Here is a 27,913-nt window from a genome sequence, read left to right on the forward strand (position 1 = left end):
AAATACAACAAAAGTTCAATCCCGAGTTTGCCCAGTACTAGTAGCTCTCTCTTCCCAGTAAAGGCAGCCTCTCGCCCAGTACAATTTGCGGCCTTGCAACCTCAACAAGTACCTCCAATCACTGAGTTCTTTGTTGATTTTGCATTTGTTTTCTTCTTTTTTCTTGCTAATTTCGGATTTCTCTATTAGCAACATTGTTCTCAGGGATTTTTTTGGAGGAAACCCTATAAAAACATTTCTAGGGTTAAATCTACTTATTTTTGTATAATTTCCTATGTTGAATGTAGTATTGAATTGGTTTATTAGTTTTCTATGTTGTAAATCGAGTTCTAAGGCAATGCAAAAGCTTTATTTCGTGATTTTTCTATGTTGTAAATCTAGATTCAGGGTTAACTGATTGTTTTGAGTGCTTGACATCAAGTTCCTTGACAATCTATCCGTATTAGAGTGCTTGTTGGCTGTCTGCAGATAAGATATTAGAGAGCTTGTTGGTTGTCTGCATGATAAGAATATGGATGCACAATCATTTGATAGTTTGGGTTCTTGTTGGAATCAGTATGCTTCATTCCAGACTGCTGTAATTTTGATTAGCTTGATTCACCGTGAGATTGCTACATTAGCATCACCCTAGTTCATGCAAACCTTAAAATTTGTTATATTGTTTTTATTATGGAAACAATTCCATAAAAAATTGAAAAAATTGAATTAGAGTTCCAAGAATTCTCAACCGTCAAAGTCAATTTTGGACAAATGCAAAAGATTTAAATCTTTTGGAGCTCCAAATCGAATATTATTTAGAGGAGCCACTCCAAAAATAGTTTATATGAAAAAAGAGGATTAGAAAACCCATTCTCCAATTCAACTGCAGATTGTTTTGGTTATGGGGTAAGGCTGGATCTCCTTACTCTTCACCAATATGGACCCTTTATGGACTTTGAACACCACCACTCTGATCCTTCACTCCCAAACCTATCAGACTATGAGACCACCATCCCCAACTTCTTCGAGTTCTGTGATACCAAGCACAGGGACTATTGTCCATGCCATGACACCAAGAGAGAGAAGAAATTTGACACCCATATACTATTTTTCAGAGACTATTCGCATCAAATGAGTATTATTGGTTTTAGTTTTGTAGGACTTCTGTCAAGAAACTTTAGTTTATGGGAATGGTCATAGTCAAATTTGGAAATTGGAAGGTGATTTCGGGTTCATAATGAATGAAGATTTGGTTTCAGTGCTCTTATTGAACACTGATTTCCGAAGTGATCAACTTTACTTTCATGGCTAATTAAAATGTTGTTTGTCGTATTTTCTATATTTCTGTTTAACTAATTCATGTCACATCCTTATTTGAGCAATTGTCATTTGGATGACAATTCAATTTATCCATTAACCTTTTCAATGCCCTTTAGAAAATTCTTACTGAGTTATTGAGAAGGTTTTCTTCATTGTGCTGCAAATTGTGGCAATGCTCTATCATGAATATTAGCATCCTATCTGTTATTTACTGTAAGGATCTTCAGCTGTATTTGGTTTGAAAGAAACAATAAGATTGGCTGCAATGATTATGATGGCATCACATAGTTAGCATGATTTAGTCATTAAGGGGAAAGTGAAGTAATCAGGTGAGATGTTTTCATGCAACATGTGGGAATAGAGAGAGAGAGAGCATTAGCTGGGGATGGACTTGATGACAATATTCTGATTATGAGATTTCATATGGGATGGCTCCTAATGGAAGACATTGCTTTAACCACAGATGAGACCTTGGGTCTCTTCTTATATGAGATATTTCCTTCTTTTGATACTTATCTATTTCTATACTCTCTAGTCTATTCATTGCCCATTTAGCTCCTTATTGATTGTGTATACGTGCCATATTCTATGCAGCTTTAGCTTTGGTTTTTGTGAATGTGAATTTGAATTATAGAAGACTTGAATTTAGAGAAACCTATGCTTGAAGAATAGGCCCTTACTAATTATCTTGCTTTCTTTTATAGGAATTGATTAGATTTCTGTTATTATGCTTTCTTTTGTTATGCTTTATTTATGGTTCAACAGTACAGGGTGGTTATGTTTCTGGTTGAGCATGTACTTTTCCAACATTGTCTTTTTTTGCATAATTGGGAGCCTTTTGTGTGCTAAATGCTAAACAGTTCAGCATGTTGAATTGTGGCCAATGCATTCGTATTCTGATCTTTTATGTTGAATTCTATGATGGTTTTATTTTGTACAGTTTTGGCATATTCAACGCATTGAGTTTCCTTAAGCTCTATATGACAATTTTTTGCTTTGTTTCTCTTTAAAGTGTCTAGACGATATAGATCTGCATTCTCGTTGTTGTAGAACTTGGTTACTGGATTGTACTTTGAGCTTCCAATGATTACTAAAATTCATTGTGGTACTTTTGTTCTGGCTTTCTCTGCATTTTCTCTATTTATGTTTGAGCTATAATGGCTTGTACTTTTTATTATTTATTTATGCTTAATATTTAGTGCCTTCTAGTTTAAAGAAATCAACCTAACGAGGCTTTATTATAACTGCTAAAGATTACCATAACGCCCAAGAACTTCTTTAACTTCCTAGGAGGTTATCAAACACATAAACCAGGAACTTCTCTAACTTCCCATGAGGTAATCAAACACAGAAACCAGGAACTTCTTACAGTAACTTATATCTTCCCAGCAAAGAGGAACGTCCAATATACAGTTCATGAACTTGCTTCTAGTTATCAAACAGGCCCTAAGGGTGCGTTTGACACATGGAGTTTTTGGGAGTAGAAGGGACTCTCCCACAAATTATGAAAGACTGCCCTTCCATCATTTTTTATGGAAGAGAGGTCTTCCAAAAAATGAACTCCTTTTAACACTAAGAAAAGCTGCATGGAAGGTCGCCCTTTCCAGTTTACAGCTTCCACACACAATAATATCAAACATGGAAGTGGGACATTTAACTCCCACTTCCAGAAACTTTCACTTACCAAACACGTCCTAAGGGAAACAACACTGAACATTCAGAGTGATGGGCACCTGTAAACCCTCTTGAAATATGGAATTTTGGTGCCAAAAGCCCTTGTGATGATTTGAAAATAAATTTCCATCCGTGAATGATGAAATTTCAACTCTAAAATTGGTACACATCGAGCAGATCTATAAATACTTAAGAATATTAAAAATAGATGGTTTAGATAATGTGTTATAATATGCAAAATTTTTAGGCCTCGATTTTTTTTTTTCATATCCATATGTCTCGAGATGAAGATTATTATTTAAAGGTTTTTCCATAGTTGAATCAATTTTTTCTGTGGGTTTTAAAGGTCATTTTTTATCCAACTTGTATGGGATTTCCCTTTAATTTTGCCTATATAAACTGTTTATTTTCTTCGCATATTTATGGAAAAATCTTGTTTATTTTCAGAACTTAAAATAAGATATATTTTATATTTTATATGCAAGTCCTACCTTTAAAAGGGATTTTAATTTTATCTTTTCTCTATATATTTGATTGAACTCAAATTTAGTATATCCACTTTCTCACTGTTATGCACGTAAAAATTAGCAAAAATAATTTAAAATAATTAAAATTGCTAAACATACTTTTAAATATAATTGGGGTATTTTGATTAGTATTATTTTTTAATATTGTTATAAATATTTTTTTATATATGTGATGGTAAGAAGTATGATGTACCGAACTTTATGTGTTATATGGAAAAAAAAGACCAAATTGGAACACACTTTGTGCCCTCAAAAAGCAGACAAAAGTGTAAAACTATGAAATATTTTAATTTCAAAAATAATACGTCTCTAAATTTCCCCTATTTTCATTAAAAATAAACAAATATTTTGTAATTTTTTCCCATGTATTTTTCAATCTTACCACGGTCTCTCCTCTCTCTCTCTCTCTTTCTCTCTCGTCGAAGAATTGCAGGACTAAGGTTTCAAACTCACAGTTAAAACCCTAGACGTTGCATATTCTTAAGCATTCTGATCAAGAAATGCATCTTTAATTTTTCTTTTTCTTTTCTCAGCAGTACTTTTGGTTTATCAGCTTAAGGCAGTTTCCTGGGGTAAAAATCATTTTGTGTATATAAAAATCAACAAAGATCTGCATATATAACTACATTTACTATTTACTACTGAAAATCGTAGATCTAGCCTGATTGATTTCAAGAGGTTTTCGATCAATTGTTAGCTTGATCCAGTATATATTTTATTGGGAAACATCTTCTATGAAATTGTGCATGTTTAGTGAAAAATGACATATTCAATGTAAATTTTGGGGAATTGCTAGATATTTTTGAGGAGTTTTGAGGTTATTGAGCTAGGTCATGAAATGTGGTTAATTTACTGAATATTTTTGGAGAGATTTGGCTCTGAGGTTTCCATGATCTGTTACATGTTTCTTTTGTAAATTCATGGAGAGATACTGAGAAATAATGGGATTTTCCATGATAAACATGATAAATAACTCAATTTTTCTCTGAATTATTGGACACATTAAAGTTGCAATTGTTTGGTTGGTTACTATTTTTAAATAGGAGTACATTCCATGGATTTAAGCAGTAATTAGCAAACAATGTCCATATGCAGTATAAATTTGGGGAATTATCTAACGCTTTTTCTGGGTTTTGGTTCATTTTAGTCAGCAATTAGAGAAATTTGCTGACTTTTGTCTAAAATAGCAAGAGATAAATGTATTCAGTGCAACCTTAAGGTAACACATTGAGAACTTGGGAATTAATACTATTATTTTTATTCTGCATCAGATTTGGTTTGAGGGAGCTGAATTCAACATATTCGCTGTGTTTGTGTCTTTGAGTAATACCCGGTCTCCACAATATCTTCTCAATAAAAGAGAGGAGGCATCGACTTTCAGTCCTTGTTTTTTGTGACTGTGTTCACTACTTCACTCTATTCAGTGAAATATTTTATGGAATTATAATCCTATCCTTATAGATGTAGTTGCAAAATTTTGCAATACTAGTGCAAAGAACTATGCCTACTCTTCATCAAAGGCAACAACAACAGAGCAACCCAACAAAGTTCCCCATCTCCCCTCGTTTCTATGGCGTTCAACCAAGATCCATCTCTCTGGTTAGCTCAACCGGTCTCTTAATTTTATTGTTTCTCATGATTTTGTTTGGGATCTTGTTCCCATGGCTGGGCCTTCCAAAAAGCCTCTTTTCTGGTAATAACAGTTCTCTCTCAAAGTGGAAGGATTATACCTTGGCTCAAGCTGTGGCTTTTGTTGGAAAGAATGGTGGCACAGTTATAGTTTGTGCAGTGAGCAAGCCCTATTTACCCTTCCTAAGCAATTGGGTCATCAGCATTTCAAGGCAAAAGCATCAAGATAAAGTCTTGGTTATAGCTGAGGACTATGCCACCCTTTATGAGGTGAATCGGAGATGGCCTGGTCACGCGGTGCTTGTACCCCCTGCCCCTGATTCTCAGACTGCCCATAAGTTTGGATCTCAGGTACTTTATATTGGGTTGCTCTTGATATTTTGGAATTTAAGATGAGAATGGAGATATCTTGCAGTTTTTGGATTTGTGTTTTATTTAGTTGGGGCCTGCGTTTATCTATATTCTGATCAAAAGAGGATTTTGGGAATGTAAAACCATTATATTGGACCAAAATTTTGAACTGAACTTCAGACTGGAAAGTGTGAACTTTGAAAATTTGATAAAATGGACCAAAATTTTGGGCAATTTGCAAAGTTAGTGCCTATTTTGGGAAATTTAGTTGAAGATTCATTCGACAAAAGTCATGGGTGCCCCCTCTCCTCCCCTTATGTGATAGAAGTAAAAAATATTAATGATTTGCAGTATGCATGATGTGAATTGTGTATGTGCTCTGTTTGTGTTTAACATGATGTTTTTTGGATGGGTACCACAAACTCCTTGGTTTTAAGTGCAAACATGTGCTTTTAGTTGAGTCTTTTCTATTTTAACTGGAAGAGGGTTTGGGGGGTCAGAACGAATATCTAAATGATTCGGACAGTGTAGGGTATATTCTATGGCCTTCTCGCATGTCTCAGAATTGAAGTGTTTCTTTGAAATCTGTAGTTTCTACGAGAATCTAGATGATCCTATATCAAGGATAAGTATGCTTATATGCAGAATGTGTTTGATGCTACATCAATGGATTGTTCCATGATTCTCTATGTGTTTCTCCAGCCTGGAACATCCATCCATGTCCGTCTCCTACTTTATATGTATTGTTCTTCTTAGCATATCATTTTGCTCTTCCTACTTCATAATTTAAATGTATTCAAGCTTATCTTTTTATGTGATTATCGGTGGTCGACAGGGATTCTTCAATTTTACTTCACGCAGACCTCAGCACCTGCTACAGATATTGGAGCTTGGGTTTAATGCACTGTACAATGATGTAGATATGGTCTGGATGGCTGATCCCTTCCCGTACTTCAAGGGGAACCATGATGTTTACTTCACAGATGATATGGCTGCGGTATATATAAGGACTTCCTCAGTTATGAGCTTCTATTCTTATTTACTTGTTCCCAAAAGACTGCATAAATCTATTATGTATATTTGTATTTATGCATGCATGCATGCATTTGTGAATGCCTGTATGTATTATGCATTTTTGTATCTCTCCATGTGCACATACATATGTCTCTGTATGTAATTATAGATAGTGTGTACTTGTGTTTGTATGCATATCTGTGTACTCATGTCTGTATGCATTCTCTACTCTATGCATGACTGGAATCAGAGATTTAAGTCATTAGGTGCAGTTTCCTTTTGAGAGTGGAATTAGGTGCAAAGATTCAAAACCACTATTCTTCTGTTTTTAGGAAGTGAAATGATGGTTAGAAGTCAAATTTCATTTAATAAAACCAAAAGATAATTTTGTTCAAGACGACTACTGTTGCTTCTGTATTTCTATGTACTTATCCACCAATAACCAGGTCAAACCCCCGAACCACTCCCATGATTTGCCAGCACCAGGAAAGAAAGGACGCACTTACATTTGCAGCTGCATGATATTTTTGAGGCCTACACCTGGAGCAAAACTAGTCATGAAGAAATGGATTGAAGAGCTCCAAGTCCAACCTTGGTCGACCAAAACAAAGACAAACGACCAGCCTGCTTTCAATTGGGCATTAAATAAAACTGCTGGCCAGGTGTGTTATTGCATTTTGCCATCTTACTGATAGACTCACAGTGTAAGAAGTATGTGTAAATTGAGATATCTGTTGAATGGTGCAAAAGTTGTATGCTGCAGTCATATATCATCATGTAACAAAGTGAGGTCTGGAATGTGTTTTTTTCACCAAAAGGAGGATAAAATGATGTTGATAACAAAGTTGTTGTGTCTGTTTGGAATGAAAATTGAAGTGCATCTCTTCTGGATAATCATCCGATAGCATATGTAAAAAATTTCGAGGTCAGGATTGTTACTGCTTAGTCTGTAGTAGGAGAATAAAATGAAGCTTGACAATCTGGGATGTCTTTTATGGTTTTGTTCCTTCCACTGGCTACCGGTAATAAGTGTGGGAGTCATTCCCATGTTAATATTTTACTTTCAAACATTCTTATTTTATTCTTTAACCTTCTGCACAACTCAAGAGGATCAACATGAAAACACAAGGAGGAATATAATATAATTAAAGCTGAGTAAAGTTCAGAACAAGATGCTGCAACAATAAGTTAACCTGCACCATGAATATCAGCATTTTTGAGGTAACTTAATCAAGTGAGATTCTATGAATGTCTTTCCTTGTATCCTTTCCATTTCTGCTAGCTTCCATTGTTCTGTCTCGAGTTCCCAAGATTAGATTGATAATGCGAAAACCTTTCTAATCTTATGAACTTAATTTTCTAAGACCAATCACATAGCGCCTACTGCCTTACAAGAATATGATTCATTATTCAGCTTACTTAACAGTGTATTCCCTCTGCCCCCCCCTCTCCCTCGTGTGTGTGTGTGCATGAGCGTGTCTTAGGAGTTAAAGCACCTTTCTAAAGAAATTTAGGAATTGGGTTTTGCCGATAACATGATGAATAATTAGATAACGAATGTTGCTTTCAGGTTGATCTCTATCTGCTACCCCAGACTGGATTCCCATCAGGGGGTCTCTACTTCAAAAATCAGACTTGGGTCGACGAAACCAAAGGCAAGCATGTCATTATACATAACAACTACATCACTGGCTTCGATAAGAAGATCAAGCGATTTCGTGATTTTGGCCTCTGGCTTGTGGATGATCATGCCCACGAGTCTCCCCTCGGCGGACTATAAGCACTAGGGGCAAATATGTCATCTTCCGATTCTTGCTACTGATGCTGCTTCGCCAAATCACGGCACCGCATGGTGACCAGCAGGGCCATGACACAAGCCGTGGTTCATGAGCTTTTGCTGGTAAGAAAATTTTATTTTTTATCTTAATTTTTTTAAAATATTTTTTGTATTGGTAAGCTTGGAAGTAGGACTTGGACCTTAGGATCTTGGGTCATATACTTTCGTCTATTTTGTGCTTTTCCCTTATCTTTAGTTTTTCAATTCAAGTGGATAGGCCTGAGATTCAAATTTGAGAGCAGAATCAAGGGTTGAGATGAAGCACTCCATTGAAAGTTGAAACCACTGGGATATGGTGCTTGACCTTGTGCTTGGACTGAGAACGTATACAAACTGTTATGGAAATTAGAAGATGAAGAGGGGGGAATGGTTTCTGAAAAACATTGGGGGCTTCGGTACTTCGTCTAGCGTTTTGGGGACTTTCTTGAATCCAAGTTATCTTGGTGTTGTATTTTAGGACATGCCTGGTTCATATTGCCTCTCTCTCTCTCTCTCTCTCTCACACACACACACTCACACCCTGATTCGTGTAGGGCTTCCAATGGTCAGCTTGGACCATGCCGGACGTACCATGTGCCTGGCCTGAAAATTGAATCAGGCCAGGGCTGGGCTTTTGGTTATATGTTTTGGCCGGCCCATCACTGACCCGACTCTGACCTATAGGCCCTAAAAGTGTGGGCTAAACCCAGCCCAAACCCAAGGCCAGGCTGAGCTTTGATGGAAATCTCATCAAACAAAAAACTTTTTTTGGGTATCATCTGAAACTTGGTCACAATAAACTTTTTTAGCTTAAATTTCATTGGAGTTGCTGGTTTAGTGGAGTCTAATTGGCCAGGTGTGTAATATTTTGAGTGAATTTTAATTTTCAACTTTCTTCAAAATTTTCCCAATTCCTAGGTAACGTGCCAAAATGAAGCTAGTTCTTTTCTGGTCGAGTTAGCAGCCTAAATTAGAGAAAACCCTCCTAGGTAGGAGGGAACTATAGCCAAATTTGGGTGTCTCCAAATTTGTAGAACATACTCGGTCCCTTTTTTTTTTTTTTTTTAATATGTTCATATTGATTTATTGTTATTATTTTCTGACCGAGTTACACCTACTTTGAAAAGTTTGAAGCTTAAATTATGCTTGGCTAAGTTTTTCTCATGCACTTAGCTCCGATCTTCATGGTCCAAATTTGTTTTGACATCAAATATTAGATCTTGAGGGTTCAAAGTTGTCTAAAAAATATATCCCAGGCTCTCAAAAAAAACAAATTAATGAAATATAAAATTCAAAAGTTTGTGGTTGAATCTTAGGGAAAATTTTGGACTTTTAAGATCTGAAGATTGTTTGGAGATTGCATTTCAACTTTAGGTTAACTTTGGATTTTCAAGGTCCAAAATTTTTATTTGGGGACAAATTCAAACCTTGAAGGTTCAAGTTAGTGGATGGGAAACATTTATCGAGGCTTTGATCTAGAGTTTAGAGGTTGGACATTGAAGGTTCGAAGTGGGAGCATTTTGGTCTCAACTTAAAAACAGAAAAAGAAAAAAGGTATGATTGCATTTTTTGTTACAGTTCAGGGGGCATGTAAATTTTGGGGGGAATTTTAAAATAATGGGATTGTTTTCTATGATACAAGTAGCTTACAAATAATGTACTACATTTATCATCTGTAGTATATTTGTTACATGTATGATGGTCTTTTTCCTTTTAAATGTGTAATATTACGAAACTAGCGCTTTCTCCGACCTTAAACCCTAAAATAAAAATTAAAAGTTTCGACCTCGTTCCAAACCCTAACCCTTAGTATTTAAAAGTTTGACACTTGCTTCAATATCTACGAAAAACCCAACCCAAAGTATTAAAAAGCGTGCCACGTGTTACATATCTGTGAGAAAAACCCGACCACTAAGTATTCAAAGCTTGCCACTTGCTTCAAGATCTGTGATAAAGCCATATACTTGAGCCATAATCTCAACCCTAGGTTCTTTGAACTTTTTCATTTCCGCTCCATAGAGGCCATCATCTCGTATAAACTATGACTCCTGACCTTTAAAGGGTCAGGATTAATCCTGCAAACCCCTAAGTTTCCAAAAGCCAAAACCCTAGCTTTTTGAGGTGATATTGGTACCACTTGCTTCATGATCTATGAGAAAACCCTTTAAAGCTTTCCACTTGCTTCAAGATCTGTGAGAAAGCCATATACCTTGAGCCATAATCTTAAATCTAGGTTCTTAAAACTTTCTCATTGTCCACTCCGCAGAGGCCATTATCTCATGGTAACTGTGATTTTGACTCTTAGAGAATACCATGGATTAATCTTGCAAAAGCCTGATTTTCCAAAAGCCAAAACCCTAGCTTTTGGAGGTCATGTTCTACCTTAAAATCTTGCCACTTGCTTCATGATCTATGAGAAAACCCGAACCTTAAATATTCAAAAGCTTGCTACTTGCTTAAAGATTAATGAGAAACCTCATGTGCCTTGAGCCCTAATCTTAACCCAAGGTTCTTTGCAACTTTGCCATTTTTCATTCTGTAAAGGGCATTGGCCATCGTTTCATGGTTTCTGTGGCCTTGACCTTTATAGGACACCATGGGTTTAATCCTGGAAAACCCAACTTTTCCATACGCCAAAACCCTAGCTTTGCAAGGTCATGCTGCTACCATCACTGTTTCATTTTCCTAGTCCTATTTTTCGAAACCTAAACCATTTTTTAAAGCCTAGTCCTCATAACCCGAATTCCAATTTTTTCTCTTGCTGTTTTTCATGCATCATCTGATTTTCTCTAAGTCCTAATTCATTAATCGGTTTTGGAGACAAGTTGACGCATAAATCAAAAGGTGAATGAGGTTTGTCAGGCTTCTTGTAGAGCTTTTGCATCTGCTTGGAGTTAACTTTAGAAGTGTTTTGTTAATGAGAGAGTTTACAGGGGGATGGAGGATTATTGTTAATGTGAAGATTACCATACACTTCTTGTGTATAGAACATAGTACATTTAGGTTGGATTCATTGACCTTTCTCAATAGGGCTGCAGGTTTACTCGACCAGGCTAGGGTTCAGATTGATATCATGGCGCTTGAAGCAGCCGGTCCGGGCAGGGTTTGGCCTAAACACTAAGCTGACATGGACCCGAACTGTCTGCACCTCTTGTTCTCACCGTGGGCATATGAGAGTGGGCATATGAGAATGGGCATTAGACCCCGCCCGGTATGGAATACTTTCTCAATTTGCTTTTCGGAGAGGTATATATCTTCTTTTAATGTGAAACCTTTATACCTTTATATGTGGCTCCACCTACCTATAAAACATGTGATTTTAGACGATTAGGATGGTTGGGATAGTGACTGCTAATTGCCATCCACTTCGATGGATGGTTGAGATATTTTGATCATGATGTCATGTGTTTTATTTTTAATTTTTTATTTAAATTATCTTGACATGAAATTTGGATGTGGGCACTTGATAAATAAAAAGAATATTTTTGATAAAATAAAATGACCAAAATGGCTACGACATTTTGACTATTTTATTACCAAAAATAATTTTCTTATTCATTGGGGTATCCTTGAGAACTGGGCATGCCCTAAATTTCATGTTAAAATGATTTGTAAAATAAAAATTGAACAAAAAATACTCGGAGTGAGCCATCCAATAAACATGAGCCACCCAGAGACTTAATTGTGACATGATTGATGCTATTCAGAACGAAGTACTTGGTATAGCATTTACATGTTACATGTCTTATATGTAGGTGGTGTTACAGGTAAATGTTTCCCTTATGTAATTATGCACAACAAATTTGAAGTTCTGTATGTGTGTCAGTTGGGGGCTATGTTTGTCACTTAGGGGCTTTTAGATTCACATACCAAAATATGCCTCTACAATGGCTGTGTGTAATTTCCTCTTTGTTGTTGAGAATGGATGGAGGATACTCTATGCCATTGCCATGCATGTTTTTTCTTTTGGTGATCTCTCTCTCTCACCTGTTTAAACATGGAATCTCCCCATACATTTGGGGAGGCATTAGGACTTAATTGAAATCTAACCTTAAATTTTAAAGAAGAAAAAAATAGTGTTTTGTAAATTCATCCCCTTTCAAATATCCAATTTAGAGATGGATTTTGGAGTAGGAATTTCGTAAGTCAATAATTTCGATTGCAATAGTCTTGAATTTGGAAAGAAAATAGAATTTAAACTTTTAAAATAGGTTATTTAGATGAAGGAAAGAAAATGAATTGTCCAAAAATGGTATCAAAGTAAAATTTAAATCATTTATTTTTTAAAATTTAAAATTAAATTTTTTTTTAAATTCATGATTGTGGTGGTCGAGATTATTGTCCTATAGAAGTTCAAATGAGAAATCCATCTCTAGGATTAGTTTTAGAAGGAGAACTCACTTGAGTAAAGTGAGGTCCACTAATGCACCAGAACCCATCCTACTTGTGACAAGTGCTAACCGCTCAAGCCAAAGCTCGATTCCTAACTCGCTAGTATGTTATTTCCAAAGAAGACGTATTCAAATGCGACTCATTGACTGCTGGTAAAGAGGGATGATCCTGGTACCTTAGGATGGTATTCAACAAGGTATATGGCTGAACTTCCCATTCCCATTTAGGTGTTCTTTTGGTGCATTCTTACAAGAGCTTGATGTACTAGTAGGAGTGGCAATGGGTCGGGTCTGACCGGACCCGGACCCCGACCCCAAAAAAATTTATGGGTCCAATATTTGGACCCAGCTTGACCCGTTGGGTCCAAGTTTTGGACCCATTCCTAGACCAGGGTCGGGTCCCAGTGTGGGTCCGGGTCTGGGTCCATTGCTACCCCTATGTATTAGTTATTAACTTGTTACTCAAGTCCTCTTTGATGAGTGTTGCAACTTTTGATGCCTCGCTGAGTCTAATGTAAATGGACTCAAATTTTGTAAGTTACATATACATCATTTGTGGCAATGAAAGTAAAAACTAAATCGTAGTGATAATGAAAAGGGAGTTATAAATTGGGGCTAGAGTTTTGTGGTAATTGGTGACAAAACCACAAGCATGGGTTCTCCATATTTTGGGGTTAACCAATTGATTAAGGAACAAAATACATTGGATTAGGAAGCTTAAATGTGCGATCACCATGGTTATCACCCAATAGGTCACTCCATTGATCGCCAATATTGCCCCAAATCCTATAACCTTCCTCCGCCAGTCTCTTTCTAATTGCTGATTTGAAAGCTACTGCACTCTGCCCTCTGTACTCTGGCCCTCTGTTGAACAATAGAAGCATAAGAGAGTTTGTGAACAATACAAATCATGGTGCACTAATAAGAGTAAGCGATGAAAGAAATATAGGAATCAAGCATTGAATTTCCTGGAGTTTGATTTGCTTGGCATTGAATTGCCTGGAGTTTGATTCCGATTCTCCTTGTCTAATTCAGGTGATTCCTAAGCTGGATTGGGCTATAATTAACAAAGAAATTAAAAATGGCAAAAAAGGGAGAATTGAGGCGATTGGGTTCCTCAAATTGAAATCATCCCACCTCTCAATCCTGATTCAACTAGAACGATTCTATGTTGGGTCGGAGATTTTTAAATCACCGATGCGAATCACCAACAAAACAAAGGATAGATTACTGATGAGACTCATGAACAACATCAAATAATAGGGCGCTAATAAGAATCATGAACAAAATCAGAGCACAAAGGCGCTAGGAAGAGTCATGAACAGAGCATTGAGCATGAATAAGAATCATGAAAGCTTAGGCCACTAGTATAATGATGAACTAAACAAAGTTTGTGGTAGGGATTTAGACGACCACCGTAATGGATTCAAATTGCCCGATTTGGATAAAAAATGGGTACTAACAAGGCCGATTCTGATTCTGATTCTGATTCTCTTGCGAGGAAATGGCCCAATTTTTTTTTTCTACAAAAACCACCATGATTTTTTTTTTTTTGCTTTGTTTTCCTTCATTTATCATCTAGTTTTGCTCAAATTGAGGGGTTTTTGTTCGATTTTGAATCTCGTCTCAGATTTGTGTAAATTATTGAGGATAAAAACTCAAAATCGAATAAATTAGACGTACAAAGATTGGCACTTTTCTCCCCCATTTTTATGCCTGATCTCCTATTTCCCATACTCTTCTTTTTTTATCCATTTTTCTATGATATTAGAGGCATTTTACTCGTTTTAAAATTCTCTATTAGATCTTTGTCGAAGAAATTTTGATCAATACTCCAAATCGAAGAATTTGACCCACAAATTTAGGGTTTTCCCCTATTTGATGCTCAATCCCCCATTCTTGTATCTATCGGTTCTCATCCGTATTGTGTGAAATTATAGGCTTTGTTCATTTTTCAATTCTCTATTGGTTGTGAAAATTGTTAATATCTAAACAAAGAATGCTGAACTTGAGGCAGATATTTGGGCTTTATCAGCTATTTTATGTGCTAGTCCAATTTCAGGTTTTTACCCTAATTTCTCTTGATTTGTATATATTTTCTATAAAAACGTGTTCATTTTGATCATTTTTTGCTCTGTAAAAGATCCAAAACAAAAAGTTGTGAATCTAAACCTTGATTTGAAGAAATCGTGAGATTGATATCTTGGTGTTCTCAATAAATTCATTAAAAAAACCAGCATTTGTTGATCCAACTCGGCCCGGTGATCAATCCAGGACGGCAATCCATTTTTACTTACAATGGTTTATAGGAAAGTAATAAATCTGAACCATCTGACCTAAAAACCAGAAAGAAAGAGAAAAGCATAGTGGGTTCCCATCCTATCATCTTTTTTTTTTTTTTTGACAATTTTTTTCTTTCTTAATGTGAATTTGGACATTAAATGAAGGGAAAGGTTTCTATACTTCCTTTATAACATAAAAGATTAATGCTTCCCTTACCATCCAGCCATCCAATTTTGATCAAGAGAGCCATACTCGCTATTTGATATTAGATATGACATTTCAAAGTATTTTATTTTTAGTTTTTTTTTTTTATAACAATTGTATGAATATGAAATTTGGAACGTGTCATCTTCTCATTGGGGTGTACTTATAAAAAATATTAAAAATATTTTTTTGATAAAATATAATGACCAAAATACCCTTTGAAACTTTTAGAGGTATCTTGGTCATTTTATTTTATTGGAAATATTTTTTATTATTACATATTTTTAGATAGTGCGAGTTTAATAGAGAATTGAGTTTAATAGAGGATTAGACGTATACAATTTGGTGTCAAAATAGTTTATTGAAAAAAAATTAAAAATAAAATAGTGCAGAGACAAGACATTGTGATTGGGGTAATTTTAGTCCTCTATTCAGAATGGACGATTGGATAAGGGGAAATATATAAGTTTTATGTTGTAGGGGAAACATAGAAAGCTTGCCCTTAAAAGAAAATGGGAAATACAATGGTGTATATCTTGGAACCCACAAAAGCAATGGTTAACTTGGATGGGTGGCTCCCCTTTGGAGAACACATTATTGGGGAATTTAGTTAAATAATTTTAAGATAACTTTAGGTAAAAAGTAAAGGGAAATGTTTCTATACTTCTTCATATGTATATTCCCTTCATATCGCCGTTCAATTTCAATCAAGTGAGTCACTGACCACTTGATTTAGATTCGATGCTTCAGAGTATTTTATTTTTAATTTTTTTTAATAAATTATATGAATATGAAATTTGGTACATCTTATCATTACAACGGGGCGCACTTAATACAAATATTTATAGTAAATTAAAATGATCAAAATGCCTTTGAAACTTTTAGGGATATTTTAGTTATTTTATTTTATTGAGAATATGTTTTTAATATTTTTACATGTGCTAGTTTAAAAGAGGAGCGGGTGCCTAAAAATTGGTGTCAAAATGTTTTGTAAACAAAATATTAAAATTAAGGGAAAATATCTTTTTATCTCCTATTTTTAACTTCTATATTTCATGAGACTCAAGAATTGAAAATATTACTTGTAAACAAAATATCTCTATCTTTTTATCTTACAATCTCTTGGACTCTTTTGATCATAAACTTATGATCCAAACAAACACTAAAATGATATCCTATTCAAACTCCATCTCTCTCTCTAAAATTTCATCTTTCTCTTTTTGCTTCTCGGTGAGTTTACCAGCCAAGGGGTTTAGCTTGAGTTAGAACACAAGCACACCTTTTTATGTATGGGAGAGAGATGGAGTTTTAGAGAGAGGTGGAGTTTGGGTCGAAGAGATGGAATTTGAATTTTAGGGAGAGAAATGGAGTTTTGAGAGAGAGAGAGATGGAGTTTGGGTTTTAGAGAGAGAGAGAGTTTTCAAAGGGAGAGAGATGATGTGAGAGAGATAGAGTTTTAGAGAGAGAGATGGAGTCATTTCATAAGTTGTTAATGTCAATAATACATTGTCAAAAAGTTTTAGGGGGTTGGAAGATAGAAAAGATGTAGTATTTTTGTTTAAAAGTAATATTTTCAATTCTTGAGTCTGATGAGATATAGAAATTAAAAATAGGGGATAATATGATATTTTTCCTAAAATTAAATATCATAGAGACATGACATTGTGATTGAGGCCATCTCAGCCGTTTATTCAAAATGGACGGTTGGTTAGGGGGAAATATATAAGTTTTATACATTGGATGCAGCATAGAAAGCTTGCCGAAGAGTTAAATGATATAACTGAAAAAACAAGGGAATTGCATAAAACAGGAAAGGCCAGAAGTAAAAGAAGAATATAATTCCATTAATTTTAATTCTATTTTTTTACAATGTTCTTTGATTCTTTTATGATATATATTCTTTTAAAAATTCCTTGCTTTGTTCTCTAAAGGTGTATTCACATTAGACCACAATATTTTTTATTTTCTTTTAGAAAATGGAAGTAAAATAGATAGGGAAAAATGTTGAGGTACTGAGCAAATATCTTTCTTTTGGAAACATTATGATATTTACTAGCCATATTTTCAGAAAGTTGGTGTCTTCGTCTTTGTACCCAAAATGCTAATATAATTATATCAACAGTGCAAAGTGGAACAAGTTTGTGAGGAGTGACTGGGAGTGAAACAGGCCATTGATCTACAAAGGTTATTTTTAGTGGGAAAAGGTAAAATGATGCACATGTGATCTTCTCTTATTATGAAAATATCTTGTGATAGTTTGCCCAACAATGTGGTTTGGACTTTACTTCAAAAAGTAAAGTCCCATTTTAATATCTCGCCAGAAAGTGTAGTTTTAGTATTAGAAATATCTACGATGAAAATCTATTTCTACTCTTGATTATGAAATTTGAAGCTTCAAAAATAATTATGAACACTAAAAAATAGGCAGTCTAAATAATATATAATAAGATAAATTGTTTTAGGGTTATGAGATTCATGCTTTTCAAATTCAAGATTGTTAAGGTTGATATGACTAATTTAGAAGATTTTTTCTCGAACTGCTATGGCTTTAGGTTTTATCAACCGGGTCCTTGTCAGTAAGCCTCTATGGATAGGGTCGGGTCCAAATCTTTGGGACCTAGACCCACCCTACCGACTCCGCTTTTGATGATTTAGACTCACTCCCAGGCGGGTGACCGGCAGTTGGCCAGGTCGCTGGATCGACCCGATTTAATAGCCCCAACCCAATTTACAGTGAAGAAATGTGAGAGACAGTAAGAGAACTAGACAAATCAAAGTTTTTCACAAAGCCAACTTCTAAATCAACTTTTGTAATGCATAATATCAATGCTGCCTCTCACATGAAGAGTCCATACCATTAAAATAACACTACAAGTATTCTACAACAAACCCCATCTACTGAGGGAAGAAAAGGCCTCAAAGATAGAGGGAGAAATATACTCTTAGAATTTGGGGTGGCAATGGGTCGGGTCAGGTTGGGTCCGTCCCCAAAAAATACTATAGGAGCTGGACCTGGACCTAATTGGATCCAAAGTCCCTAGTCACGGACTTGGACTTGGACTTGGACTTGGACCCAGACCTGAATTGATATGGGAACTCGTACCGGACCTAAAAAGCATTATATATATATATATATAACTCCAAAAATTACAATGAGGGACTACCCGGATCCAGACCCGAATTGGGTAGCTATTGGACCTAGCCCCGACCCCGTAGGGTCCAACCCTTTGACCTATACCCGGACCTGGGGTCTGGCGTACCAGTAGGGTCTCGGGTCCACGGGTCCCAATTGCTACCCCTACTTCCAGCTTGTGAGCATAAAACAGAGTGTCTAACATTCACAAAGAAGTAACAAAAAAGAAAAAGAAAAAGAAAAAAATAAGAAGGCATTGATGTACCTTAAAATTAGTCTCTCATAACCAATGAATCCTTGATTATTCAAATTCTCTCTTGTGGCTTGGTCTAGTAATTCTTGGTCTCTACCTGTGAGAAGGAAAACCTTGAAACCTCTGTGGGTCAAATGCTTGTAGAGTCCAAGTATGGCAGGCACAGCTGGGCAGCATCCCCTCAAAGCCCATTTCTTAAAACTCACAGGATCATAAGGCTCACCCCTAAAAGGGAGATAGGAAATTGTTTTCATGTGAGAGAGAGAGAGAGAGAGAGATAGAGAGAGAGAGAGAGAGAGAGATTACACAGCCCCATTAACAGACAAAACATCTCAAAACTCATGAATATTGTAAATAAAAAACACAGACAACACTGAGCAAACAAATTCACCAGTACAAAAATGCATATAGGATGTGATTAAGAGACTCATGAATGTTTCATGGTTTTTCCTTCTTTTATTTGAAATTTAATCCCCACAAAATTGCAATTTTAAAAATTGAAACAAAACCAAAGCACCAAAAATTTCAAGAAAATCATTACAAAACCACAAAAAAAGAGAAAAAAAGAAAAAAAGAAAAAAGAAAAGAAATGAACAACATCACAAATCGCACCCCACTACGTACCCGAACCTCTTGTGCCGATAGTATGCCCTGTTTGATATGCATGTGTCATCGACATCCAGCACAAACGCATCGAGGCCATCCGATCCAAGCACTATGCCCAACGAGTACCACACGATTTGCTCGACCACCATCTCGAGGTCCCGCTCGTATTGCCCCTCCGACATGTAGCTCTCAACATGAGCCAAACACTGGTCTGGCACTGTTCGAAAGGCTCGAACGTTGTTGGCCTCAACTGCGACTCTCCAACTAAGGCAGCCCGAGTTATCAGACACGGACCTCGGTGCGGGCTTCGCACCAAGGGCTCGGGAAAATGCCACAAGGGTGACCAAGAGGACCTCCCATAGAGCCCTCACACTTTGGAGCATAGGGCCAAGCCTTGAGAGAGACATGTGGGCACCTTAGGGATGAGTGGGTCGGCCTTGTCATTTATAGGAGAAAATTATGTTCTTTTTCTTTTTGTGCAAGTTGAATTCTCCCCATTTCCCTCTTTTCTTTTGCTTTTCTGTTTCTTCATTGCTTTCCCCCCTAATTTCATTTTGAATTTTTTTAAATTTTTAGGGTATTTTTTTGTTTTTCCCATAGGAAATTTGGGTAAGCTTGCTTTTGAACCATGGCATCTAACTTTCCCTAATAACATAAAAAAAAAAAATTGGTATCTCATTTATTCCTTAGTAATTTTCAAAGTTAAGGAGATTAAAACTAACAAACAACAGCAAGAACACCAACAAAGCTAATAGAAGTCTTAATGGAGATAATGCCAAACAGAATAAATATAAAGGTGGGGTTTAGGTTCATCTTGGACCCACTTGTTATAGCAAGTCTACCTTTCCAAAATCCATCTAGAAGATTTTAAGTCCAAAGTTTTGCAGATGTATCATCTAAACCATCAAGATCATGGGTCTGAATAATGTAATCCTTAAAAAAATGGTGTATTTTGTACTTTATTTTTTAAAAAAACATCTGATCTGTATGACTTTTGAAGCTCCAAATTCATGGATCTAAGGTAAAAATAGATCTGCAATTATTTATATTTTGGGTGAGTTTGTGGTCCTTTAAGAACCAAGTCCAATTGGCCAAGTCACCAAATAGTTTTCCTATAGTAATAATTTTACTTTTTTATTGGGTTAGTAATAACACTATTAAGAGTACAAGTTAAGGAGAAGGGTGCAGAGTAGGAAAAGGGCTGACTTGTGTTGGTACTGAAGGAGGCAAGGTGGAGGTCCACCACCTAGGGTATGTACCCTATAGGCTGTGTGTGACATGGTTTCAAGTCAGCCTCACATTAACAAGAAGGTTGTTGACATAGATCCTTTTTGTTTGTGGTCATTATTTTTAGGGAGGGTTGCTTAGGTTCTTTGAATTTGAATAGGCATATGGCATCTTTGTATTGGAGTAAAGGAGAATACATTTTGAGAGCACTTGGGTATTTGTTTATGCTCTCTCAACCATCTTTGGGAGTCATTGTCACTCAAAACTAGAATAAATGGAGCACCATTGCCGCCCTAAGGCAATAACTAATTAACTATAATTTACATGGACAAAAAATGTTCTTGTATTGAGATTTAAGAGAGAGAGAGAAAGAGGGAGAGATTATGTGATTCAATTATGCTAAAAGAATTTACCCAAACAATTTTTTTTTCTTAAAAGATGATATGCTCTTACTGGAGAATATTGTACATTCACTCCCTCGGGTAAAAACCAATCTAGGAGTTATTTTAGGGCACTAAAATTTTAGGATGTAAGTTCTTTAACCTAGTGACTAACTCCCAAAAAAAAAAAAAGGTAATATCAATGGCACACTACATGTGCCTTAAAAGAATATGTCTAGTCATATGATTAAACAGGGAATATATAGTTATTGGTTGATCTTATCTAAGTGTTTAAAAACTCAAAATTTATTTCTCTTTTTTAGAAGTACTCAACTAGTGATTCTTAAGTGGACCTCAAAATCTTAGTTCAAGAAAATCCACCTAAGTAGAAATTTTGTCAGAGGGAGTATATATATATAGTGTGCTTCCACACGAGTATATACTCTTGAAACTCAATTACTAGTACAGGTCCCATTTCTTGCTTTTGTTAAAACACAGTCATCAACAATTATTCATATTAATTAGACATTGACATTAGAGAATGAAAAACATTAGACGGATGGATCTAGAGAAAGAATCCATTCCATCAACCACAAACTGATAATGCAAAGAAAAGGCAAAAAGTTCGAATGAGTCTTTGGTTCCAAGATAAGTATTTGATGGATTAAATAATATGTAAAAAGGAATTATTGCATGAACCACATTATGGGAAAAGGAATACAAAAAAGAGTTGTTTTAACATTTAATAATGAAAAAGTATTTTGTAATTAATATCTTTGGAAAATGTAGTTTTGGTATCGAAAATCTTGCAATTGATCATCTTTAACTTGACGGTCATGGGCTTGAAAGGGATCATTTCTACTTCGATAATCATTGATAGAAAGAAATAAGGTTTTTATGTCAAATATGGTACATCTTGCAACACTTTTTTTTGAAACATCCACTTATGGACACAAATTTTGGTACTTACAGTTCCACTAATGGAAATGGATTTCCAGCCATCACCAAATCTTTTGTAGCACTGGATTTATTTTGTTCTTTTGGGTCATCCTTGTTTTAGAGAGTAACTCAAGAATATACTTGTATTGGGTGAGAACAATGCCCTTTACATTCCGATGAATTTCAATTCCCAAAAAAGATTTGAATTCTCCAAGATCCTTTATTTCAAAGTCTAGGTTCAGTTCTTTCTTAATAAGTTCGACGCCTTTAATAGCATTTCCAGTAACAATGATGTCATCCACATAGATTAGAAGGAAAACAAGATGTTGCTTTACCAAATTTCATAAAATTGCATCGAATCTCATTCTTTAATGATCATATTTTATTTAAGGGTGTGGTTTGTATAGAGCCTAGGCTCCAAACAATCAAATTAGAGCCTACTTTCAAATAGTGTTGAGAAATGTAGTTTCAATACTGAAAATATTTGTGATAGCCTTAAAATTTATTTTCATCTTTATTTATAAAGTTTTAAAGCTTCAAAAAAAGTGTAGATCGATAGATCTATGAAAACTTGAAATTCTTGAAAATTGACAGTCAAAAAATGCGATACAAAATACACTATTTCCAAAACTTGAAATCTATTTTTTTTTCTCATATTCATGCATCTTGATGTCGAGATGATCAATTTGAGGATATCTGGGCATCAAAACAGTCTCTTCTAGTGAAATTTTTGAGCTAGGCTCAAATTTGATTGTTTAGAGCCTCGGCTCTATATAAACTTTTCCCTTTATTTAAAGACATGGTTTTTATGAGTCCTAGGACTCATAGATAGATATACATCCCCTCATCTTGATCCATTTTTTTGATGGATTTTAGTCCTAATGTTTTAGCTATATGTTATCTCCAATTAAGAGATTAGAATGTATTAAAAATAAAATTTAGAAAGTAATAATGTTCAAAGAAAATTTTCTATAGTTGATTTTGCCTTTTTTGTTTCTAAGATACCACAACTCCACATCTATCTCTAAGACAAACGTGTGATTCCTCTAGAAATGCAAATGTGGTTATGTGTCCTCCACGCACCCTTTTTCCTTTATTAAATGTTATCTTGGAACCAATGGGAATGGAACTATTAGATGCGCCATTCAATGTTCAAGAAGGCGGATGTGGCTGCCTAGCTGACTGGGGGTTTAGGCCGTCCAGGCGGGTAGCCAGATACATAGGTGGCCTTAAAGGAAAGAGGTTGGGGTGGGGGCTATATGTTGTTTTGTGTGTGTGTGTGTTGTGAATGCTTATGGGTATGTGTTTAGTGTGTGTATGTGCACATATGTGTATACGTGAGGTCTTGTATCAAATTCTTAAAGATCATCCTCTTTTTTTGTTTTCTTTTTTTTCTATTTGGATCTATATTTGTAAGAGATAGGTCTCGAACACTTAGAAGACATACAGAGAGAGAGAGAGAGAGGTCTCGCATAAAAAACTTGGAGGTCATCTTCTTCTTTTCCTGCTTCTTACATGTAAAGAAGTAAAAGGTAAGATATGGATCCATGTGTATCTTTGAGTATGTATGTGTGTGTATGAGAAAGAGAGGCCGCACATTGAACACTTCCGGTCCATCTACTTCTTTTCACATATAGAGAGAGCACGTGAACTCAGGGAGAGAGAGAGGAAATATCATGTCTTATTTTTGTTTAGGGAATTTGAATTTTTTTTATTTTTATTTTAAAGGATGGCACTAGTTGGGTGCCCAGACTACCTAGGCGCCCAAACCACCTAGGCGTCGGCCTAAAAACGTGTCTTGACTGTCTAGGCACCCACCTTAGGCATGCTCGCCCAAACCCCACCGCCTATGCTTAAGCAGTTCATCGGCCAGGCTGCCTACGCATAGGTGGTTTGTTGACCAAGCCGTGCGGCGGCAGCCGACTTTTTCTTGACTTGTGCCAATGAATAATTGTTACCTTGAAAACATAAAACAAAATCTTCTTGAGGTTGACAAGATTACTCCATTTACGTCATTGGAGTGCCATAACAACCTATCATTTTCAGATGTAACAATTGGACCCCTATTCTTGTTCATCGTATAAAGTTTTAGGAAAGTTTTATCTTTCTTACCTCATTATCCATAATCTATATCACTCCCACGTTCAAGTAGCCACTTTAATGGATTCTACACGTCATATCAAAACAACTTTGGTGCGTCATTATAGTTCACAAAAATATGGTGTTCTAAAAGTTGGTGATTTTTGATATATATAGTCGATGTGGATAAGAATCGGTTAGTAGCGAACTGGTTATGGGATGGTACGAATCCTGGCCAGTTTCTCCAATGAAACCTCTTATAATTTTTTTTTTTTGTTTTAAAGTTTTTTTAATGTTTTCATAGGTCCTTTCTAAATTTCCATCTCATAAACCTCATTTTTAATTTTTATTTATTTTATTTATCTATAATATTTTTTTAGATCACCCATTCAGACCGATCTAAACCTGATTTGGAGCATCAATCCAACAATTTGACATGAATTTGTAGGAGAACGATTCGCCCATCAAACCAAATTTTAAAACACTGCAAATTTGACCAAACTAACCATTATGCCCCTAGCTCCAATAACTCAAACGACGATTGCACCCTTAAGTCCAATAAGTCAAATGTCCATTGTTCCTAAACATAAAAGAGTAGAGACATGCATACCATCTCCTCCTCTATCTTATTCTCCTATTTTTTACTTTAGAAATATCAGTTAAATTAGGTCATCTAATGATCTCATTTACCAATTTAATGGTATTTTAGGTTTTATTTCACTTAGGTACCTCTTTGATTGACTTTTATTTTTCAAAATTCACAAATTGTTCCTATTTAGGGTTAGGGACCTGAACATCCAAGGGCATTTTGGTGATATTTATCTTTTTAAGCGCCTCAAGGGTTGGAAAATGGAATAAGTGTTTATAGATAAAAAAAGTTAAGTTCCACATTGCAAAAAACAAGGGGCAATTTGAGAATATTTGAATAATTTTTTGTGTACGCATTTGAGTATAATGTAACTTAAAAAGTGAACATTCTAGAATTAAATGGGATGATTTGATCACCGTAGTGCGGTGAATTGAGGATTTTAGTGATATTTTTCATTTTAGTCTTTATGAAATTGTATACTATAAGACCATTTGGCTCCAATATATAAAAGTCACAATCACCTCTAACCTTCTGATATGAAATTTGATGGCTAGGAGTGTATTGCAAAATTTGACAAAAATTATCTGGACTTTGAGCATGGTTATAGTACCCCAACCACCCAATTAACTACTCATTTTCCATTTTAAATAGGGGATATTTATGTAAAGTTATTCTATTGCATGCGTGGCTTCACATACAAAGTAGCATGTTAACTCTTTAGTGTTCACATGCAAATGCATGTGAACTTTGAATGCCCCATCATCCTCAATACTTGTCATCTTTATTGAGTTGTAAATGGTGATTAAGATTGCTTGAACCCTAGTTAAACTTTGAATAGAGCTGATGGTTGGTACATATAGACCTTCACTTGCATTTTTAAGCTTTAATTAGAGTTGATGGATGGTATTATTTCATAGGAAAGGTTTCTATACCCCCTAAGGCCGATGGTATTATTTCATAGGAAAGGTTTCTAAACCCCCTAAGGCCGCCCCCCCCCCCCCCCCCCCCCCCCCACCCAAATCTAGCCGTCCAATATAGATCAAGTGAGTAATTGATCGTTTGATTTAGATCAGACGTCTCAAAATATTTTATTTTAATTTTTTTTATACAAATTATGTGAATATGAAATTTGACACGTGCCATCATCTCAATGGGACACACCTAAAAAAATATTTTCAATAATATAAAATGATAAAAATATCCCCAAAATTTTCAAGATATTTCAGCCATTTTATTTTATTGGAATTTTTTTTATATAATTTTCACAAGTACGAGTTTAAGAGTGGAATGGACAACCAAAATTTCTAGGACTCATTTTTTTTTTTCCATAGTCATACAGCTCGATGTCGAAATGAGATAATCAATTGGAGGATTTTTCAACATTAAAACAACGTTTTCCGATCGATTTTTGAAGTGCATCCGTAGTTCTACATTTTAAGGTTGCAACTTTATATAAATTTTTTTCTGTAAAAAAAGATCCAGTTTTGCAAATCATGGGACACAAATACGTGTACATAAATTTTGACGCAATTATGATAAATAGTTAATGCTGGAAAATTCCCTTCTTAAAAAATGCAACTGTTGAAGATGCCTAACTTCAAAAAAATTTGAAGAAGAAACCCTACAAGAAGGAAGATCAAGATAATATTTTGACAGAATATAAAAAATTAATATTTCTGTCAAGATATTATTTTAAAAATTGAATAAATCATAATATTTAGTTTTTTGAAAAAACTGGAACAATGCTACCACCGGATCGATCTGGATCAGTTAGATTGACGATCCAAATCGGTTAGATCGGCAAAAACTTGGTAAAATAATAATATCAATAGAAGGGAAAGGGTTGGCCACTTGCATTTCTAGTGCGGGACACGTCGGAGCCACTACCCCAAATTGCTTCCTTGAAAGATTTATGTTGTGCCCTTCTTTACTTTACCAAATAAAAAAAAATTATGTTTTGAACCATAAACCTCTAAATTCCACCAAAATCTATGGGTCCTACCAATAACACACACACATTCTCTCTTTCTCTCTCTCTCAGTTTGTAGTTTGTAGAGCTTTTTGGGGCCCCTACCTACAACTCTCTGTCTCTCTCATGGAGTTTCAGAGCTTGTAGGAGTTTTCTTGAAGCTCTGATACCAATGCTAGAAAATATTCGCGAAGCGAGAAACTCATGATGTGAGAGTTGTTGAGAGGGATGTGAATTGTTGAGAGGTTTGCGTGTTTGAATAAAATTTTATTTTCTCTTTCTAAAAATTGTGTATGATATGAGTGTAATTTTTCTTTTGCGCGACTCTATAGACATCTCTCATTTTGTAGAGCTCTTTCTAGGTCATATACAATCTCTAGTATGTGAACCTATCGAAGCAATCTTGATCGTCAATTCCGATCCGAATTCCATGATTTAGGGCGTGCAAATGACTAAGAAATTTAAAAAAAAAAAAAAAAAAAAAAAAGGAAAATCAAGGCAATTCTAGGGTCATAATAACAACCATGAACATGGAGTTTATCATTGCCTAATCAATTTGTTGGACGGTGATGAAATGGGAAAGGCGAATCAAATTAATGGCATTTTGGTGGGGCCCATTTTCCTGCATCACCAGCCAACCAACCTAGTGATTGGACGGTGATAACCTCATGGTCATAAAACTTAAACTAGTTCACAAAAGGCCTGCCTCAGAACCATGATTTAGCGTGGCACCCAAACATGCCTTTCTTTCGTCTGGTACAATATGGATCATATCATGTGGGCCCTTAATTCCTCACATGTAGAGAGAGTCCTTTAAGGAACATAAACTAGGAGCAAAATGGGCACTTCAGCTTGCATGACAAGGGATTCATGGAATTATTGGTCAAATAGAAAGCAAACATCAAGCAATTCTCTCGCCTCAAAAAATTATTATTATTATTATTATTATTTGAATTTTCATTAGGCATCGGGTGGGTAAGGTAAAAAAGATGCATGCATACACACACACATTACTTTGTTCTCGTTCGACGTTCGCTCCGAATTTGACAAACTTGAGCCTGCCCTATTTCAGATTGGTCATGGGCTCTGAACCGGAACTGAGCTATTAACACCCACAACTTCTTGTTTTTTTTTTTCCTGTCACATATAGTATTGAAACGGGAATTACCCAAAAGGGATTACATCATGAGAAATAGAAATAGATGACAAGGAAGCACCCCTTTTAGCCAAGTAATGCTGAACAGTCAAGCCATCTACTAAGTCGATAATCCGCAATCAAACTGATTTCAGCTCCCAAAGCACTTTTTGTTCTTTGCTGCACCACCTAATAGCATTCAAGGAGTCCTCTTCAATCACATAGTAGTTACCCAAGTTTTTACACACCCACAGCCATGGTTTTCCATTTCTCCACATACATGAAGTGTGTTTGACAAGCCCTCCACCAACCCATGAAAAGCGAAATATTTATAAGAGGACGGCCCCTTAGATTGGGTGGTAGAGCCACAACGTGATGTCAAGGTTTCCATTCGTACTGGTTAACATATCAAAAA

General features: G+C 35.6%; 2 protein-coding genes across 9 annotated transcripts; one reads left to right on the top strand and one right to left on the bottom strand.

Annotated features, from left to right (window-relative positions):
• Nucleotides 1–65: 65 nt before the first annotated feature.
• Nucleotides 66–11,758, top strand: LOC18432413 (UDP-D-xylose:L-fucose alpha-1,3-D-xylosyltransferase MGP4). Of its 8 annotated transcripts, none has more exons than XR_016060886.1 (7): nucleotides 66–108; nucleotides 4,772–5,099; nucleotides 5,204–5,480; nucleotides 6,316–6,477; nucleotides 6,941–7,156; nucleotides 8,065–8,394; nucleotides 11,341–11,758. XR_016060886.1 is itself a non-coding variant. In XM_020666090.2 (6 exons), exons 2-6 carry the CDS (start codon nucleotides 5,071–5,073, stop codon nucleotides 8,272–8,274), a joined length of 894 nt encoding a protein of 297 aa, XP_020521749.1. In that variant the 5' UTR covers nucleotides 66–108; nucleotides 4,772–5,070; the 3' UTR covers nucleotides 8,275–8,712. The 8 variants fall into 8 exon arrangements, 2 of the variants coding, with proteins under 2 accessions (XP_020521749.1, XP_020521748.1); XR_016060884.1 differs by having other exon boundaries at nucleotides 11,349–11,758; XR_016060885.1 differs by lacking the exon at nucleotides 11,341–11,758 and adding an exon at nucleotides 8,542–8,712.
• Nucleotides 11,759–13,205: 1,447 nt separating this feature from the next.
• On the bottom strand, nucleotides 13,206–19,598 carry LOC18432414 (HAD superfamily, subfamily IIIB acid phosphatase). The gene is made up of 3 exons (XM_006842521.4): nucleotides 19,199–19,598; nucleotides 18,587–18,799; nucleotides 13,206–13,565 (listed from the first exon to the last, which is right to left on the bottom strand). The coding sequence occupies exons 1-3, from the start codon at nucleotides 19,585–19,587 to the stop codon at nucleotides 13,388–13,390; spliced, it is 780 nt and encodes a 259-aa protein (XP_006842584.4). The 5' UTR covers nucleotides 19,588–19,598; the 3' UTR covers nucleotides 13,206–13,387.
• Between the last annotated feature and the right edge of the window lie 8,315 nt (nucleotides 19,599–27,913).

Source organism: Amborella trichopoda, chromosome 8 (genome assembly GCF_054954075.1).
Source record: "Amborella trichopoda isolate Santa Cruz 75 chromosome 8, AtrichopodaSantaCruz75HAP2 v2.0, whole genome shotgun sequence".
NCBI classification, from domain to species: domain Eukaryota; kingdom Viridiplantae; phylum Streptophyta; class Magnoliopsida; order Amborellales; family Amborellaceae; genus Amborella; species Amborella trichopoda.

What these genes read in the sequence shown, in the direction of transcription:
- LOC18432413 (XM_020666089.2), top strand. Translation starts at nt 5,001, where the DNA reads ATGCCTACTCTTCATCAAAGGCAACAACAACAGAGCAACCCAACAAAG. An exon ending in TCACAGATGATATGGCTGCG is followed by an intron (nt 6,478 to 6,940) that starts GTATATATAAGG and finishes ACCAATAACCAG; the next exon opens with GTCAAACCCCCGAACCACTC. An exon ending in TAAATAAAACTGCTGGCCAG is followed by an intron (nt 7,157 to 8,064) that starts GTGTGTTATTGC and finishes TGTTGCTTTCAG; the next exon opens with GTTGATCTCTATCTGCTACC.
- LOC18432414 (XM_006842521.4), bottom strand. Translation starts at nt 19,587, where the DNA reads ATGTCTCTCTCAAGGCTTGGCCCTATGCTCCAAAGTGTGAGGGCTCTA. An exon ending in TATCGGCACAAGAGGTTCGG is followed by an intron (nt 18,800 to 19,198) that starts GTACGTAGTGGG and finishes TCTCCCTTTTAG; the next exon opens with GGGTGAGCCTTATGATCCTG. An exon ending in TATGAGAGACTAATTTTAAG is followed by an intron (nt 13,566 to 18,586) that starts GTACATCAATGC and finishes ATTGTTCAACAG; the next exon opens with AGGGCCAGAGTACAGAGGGC.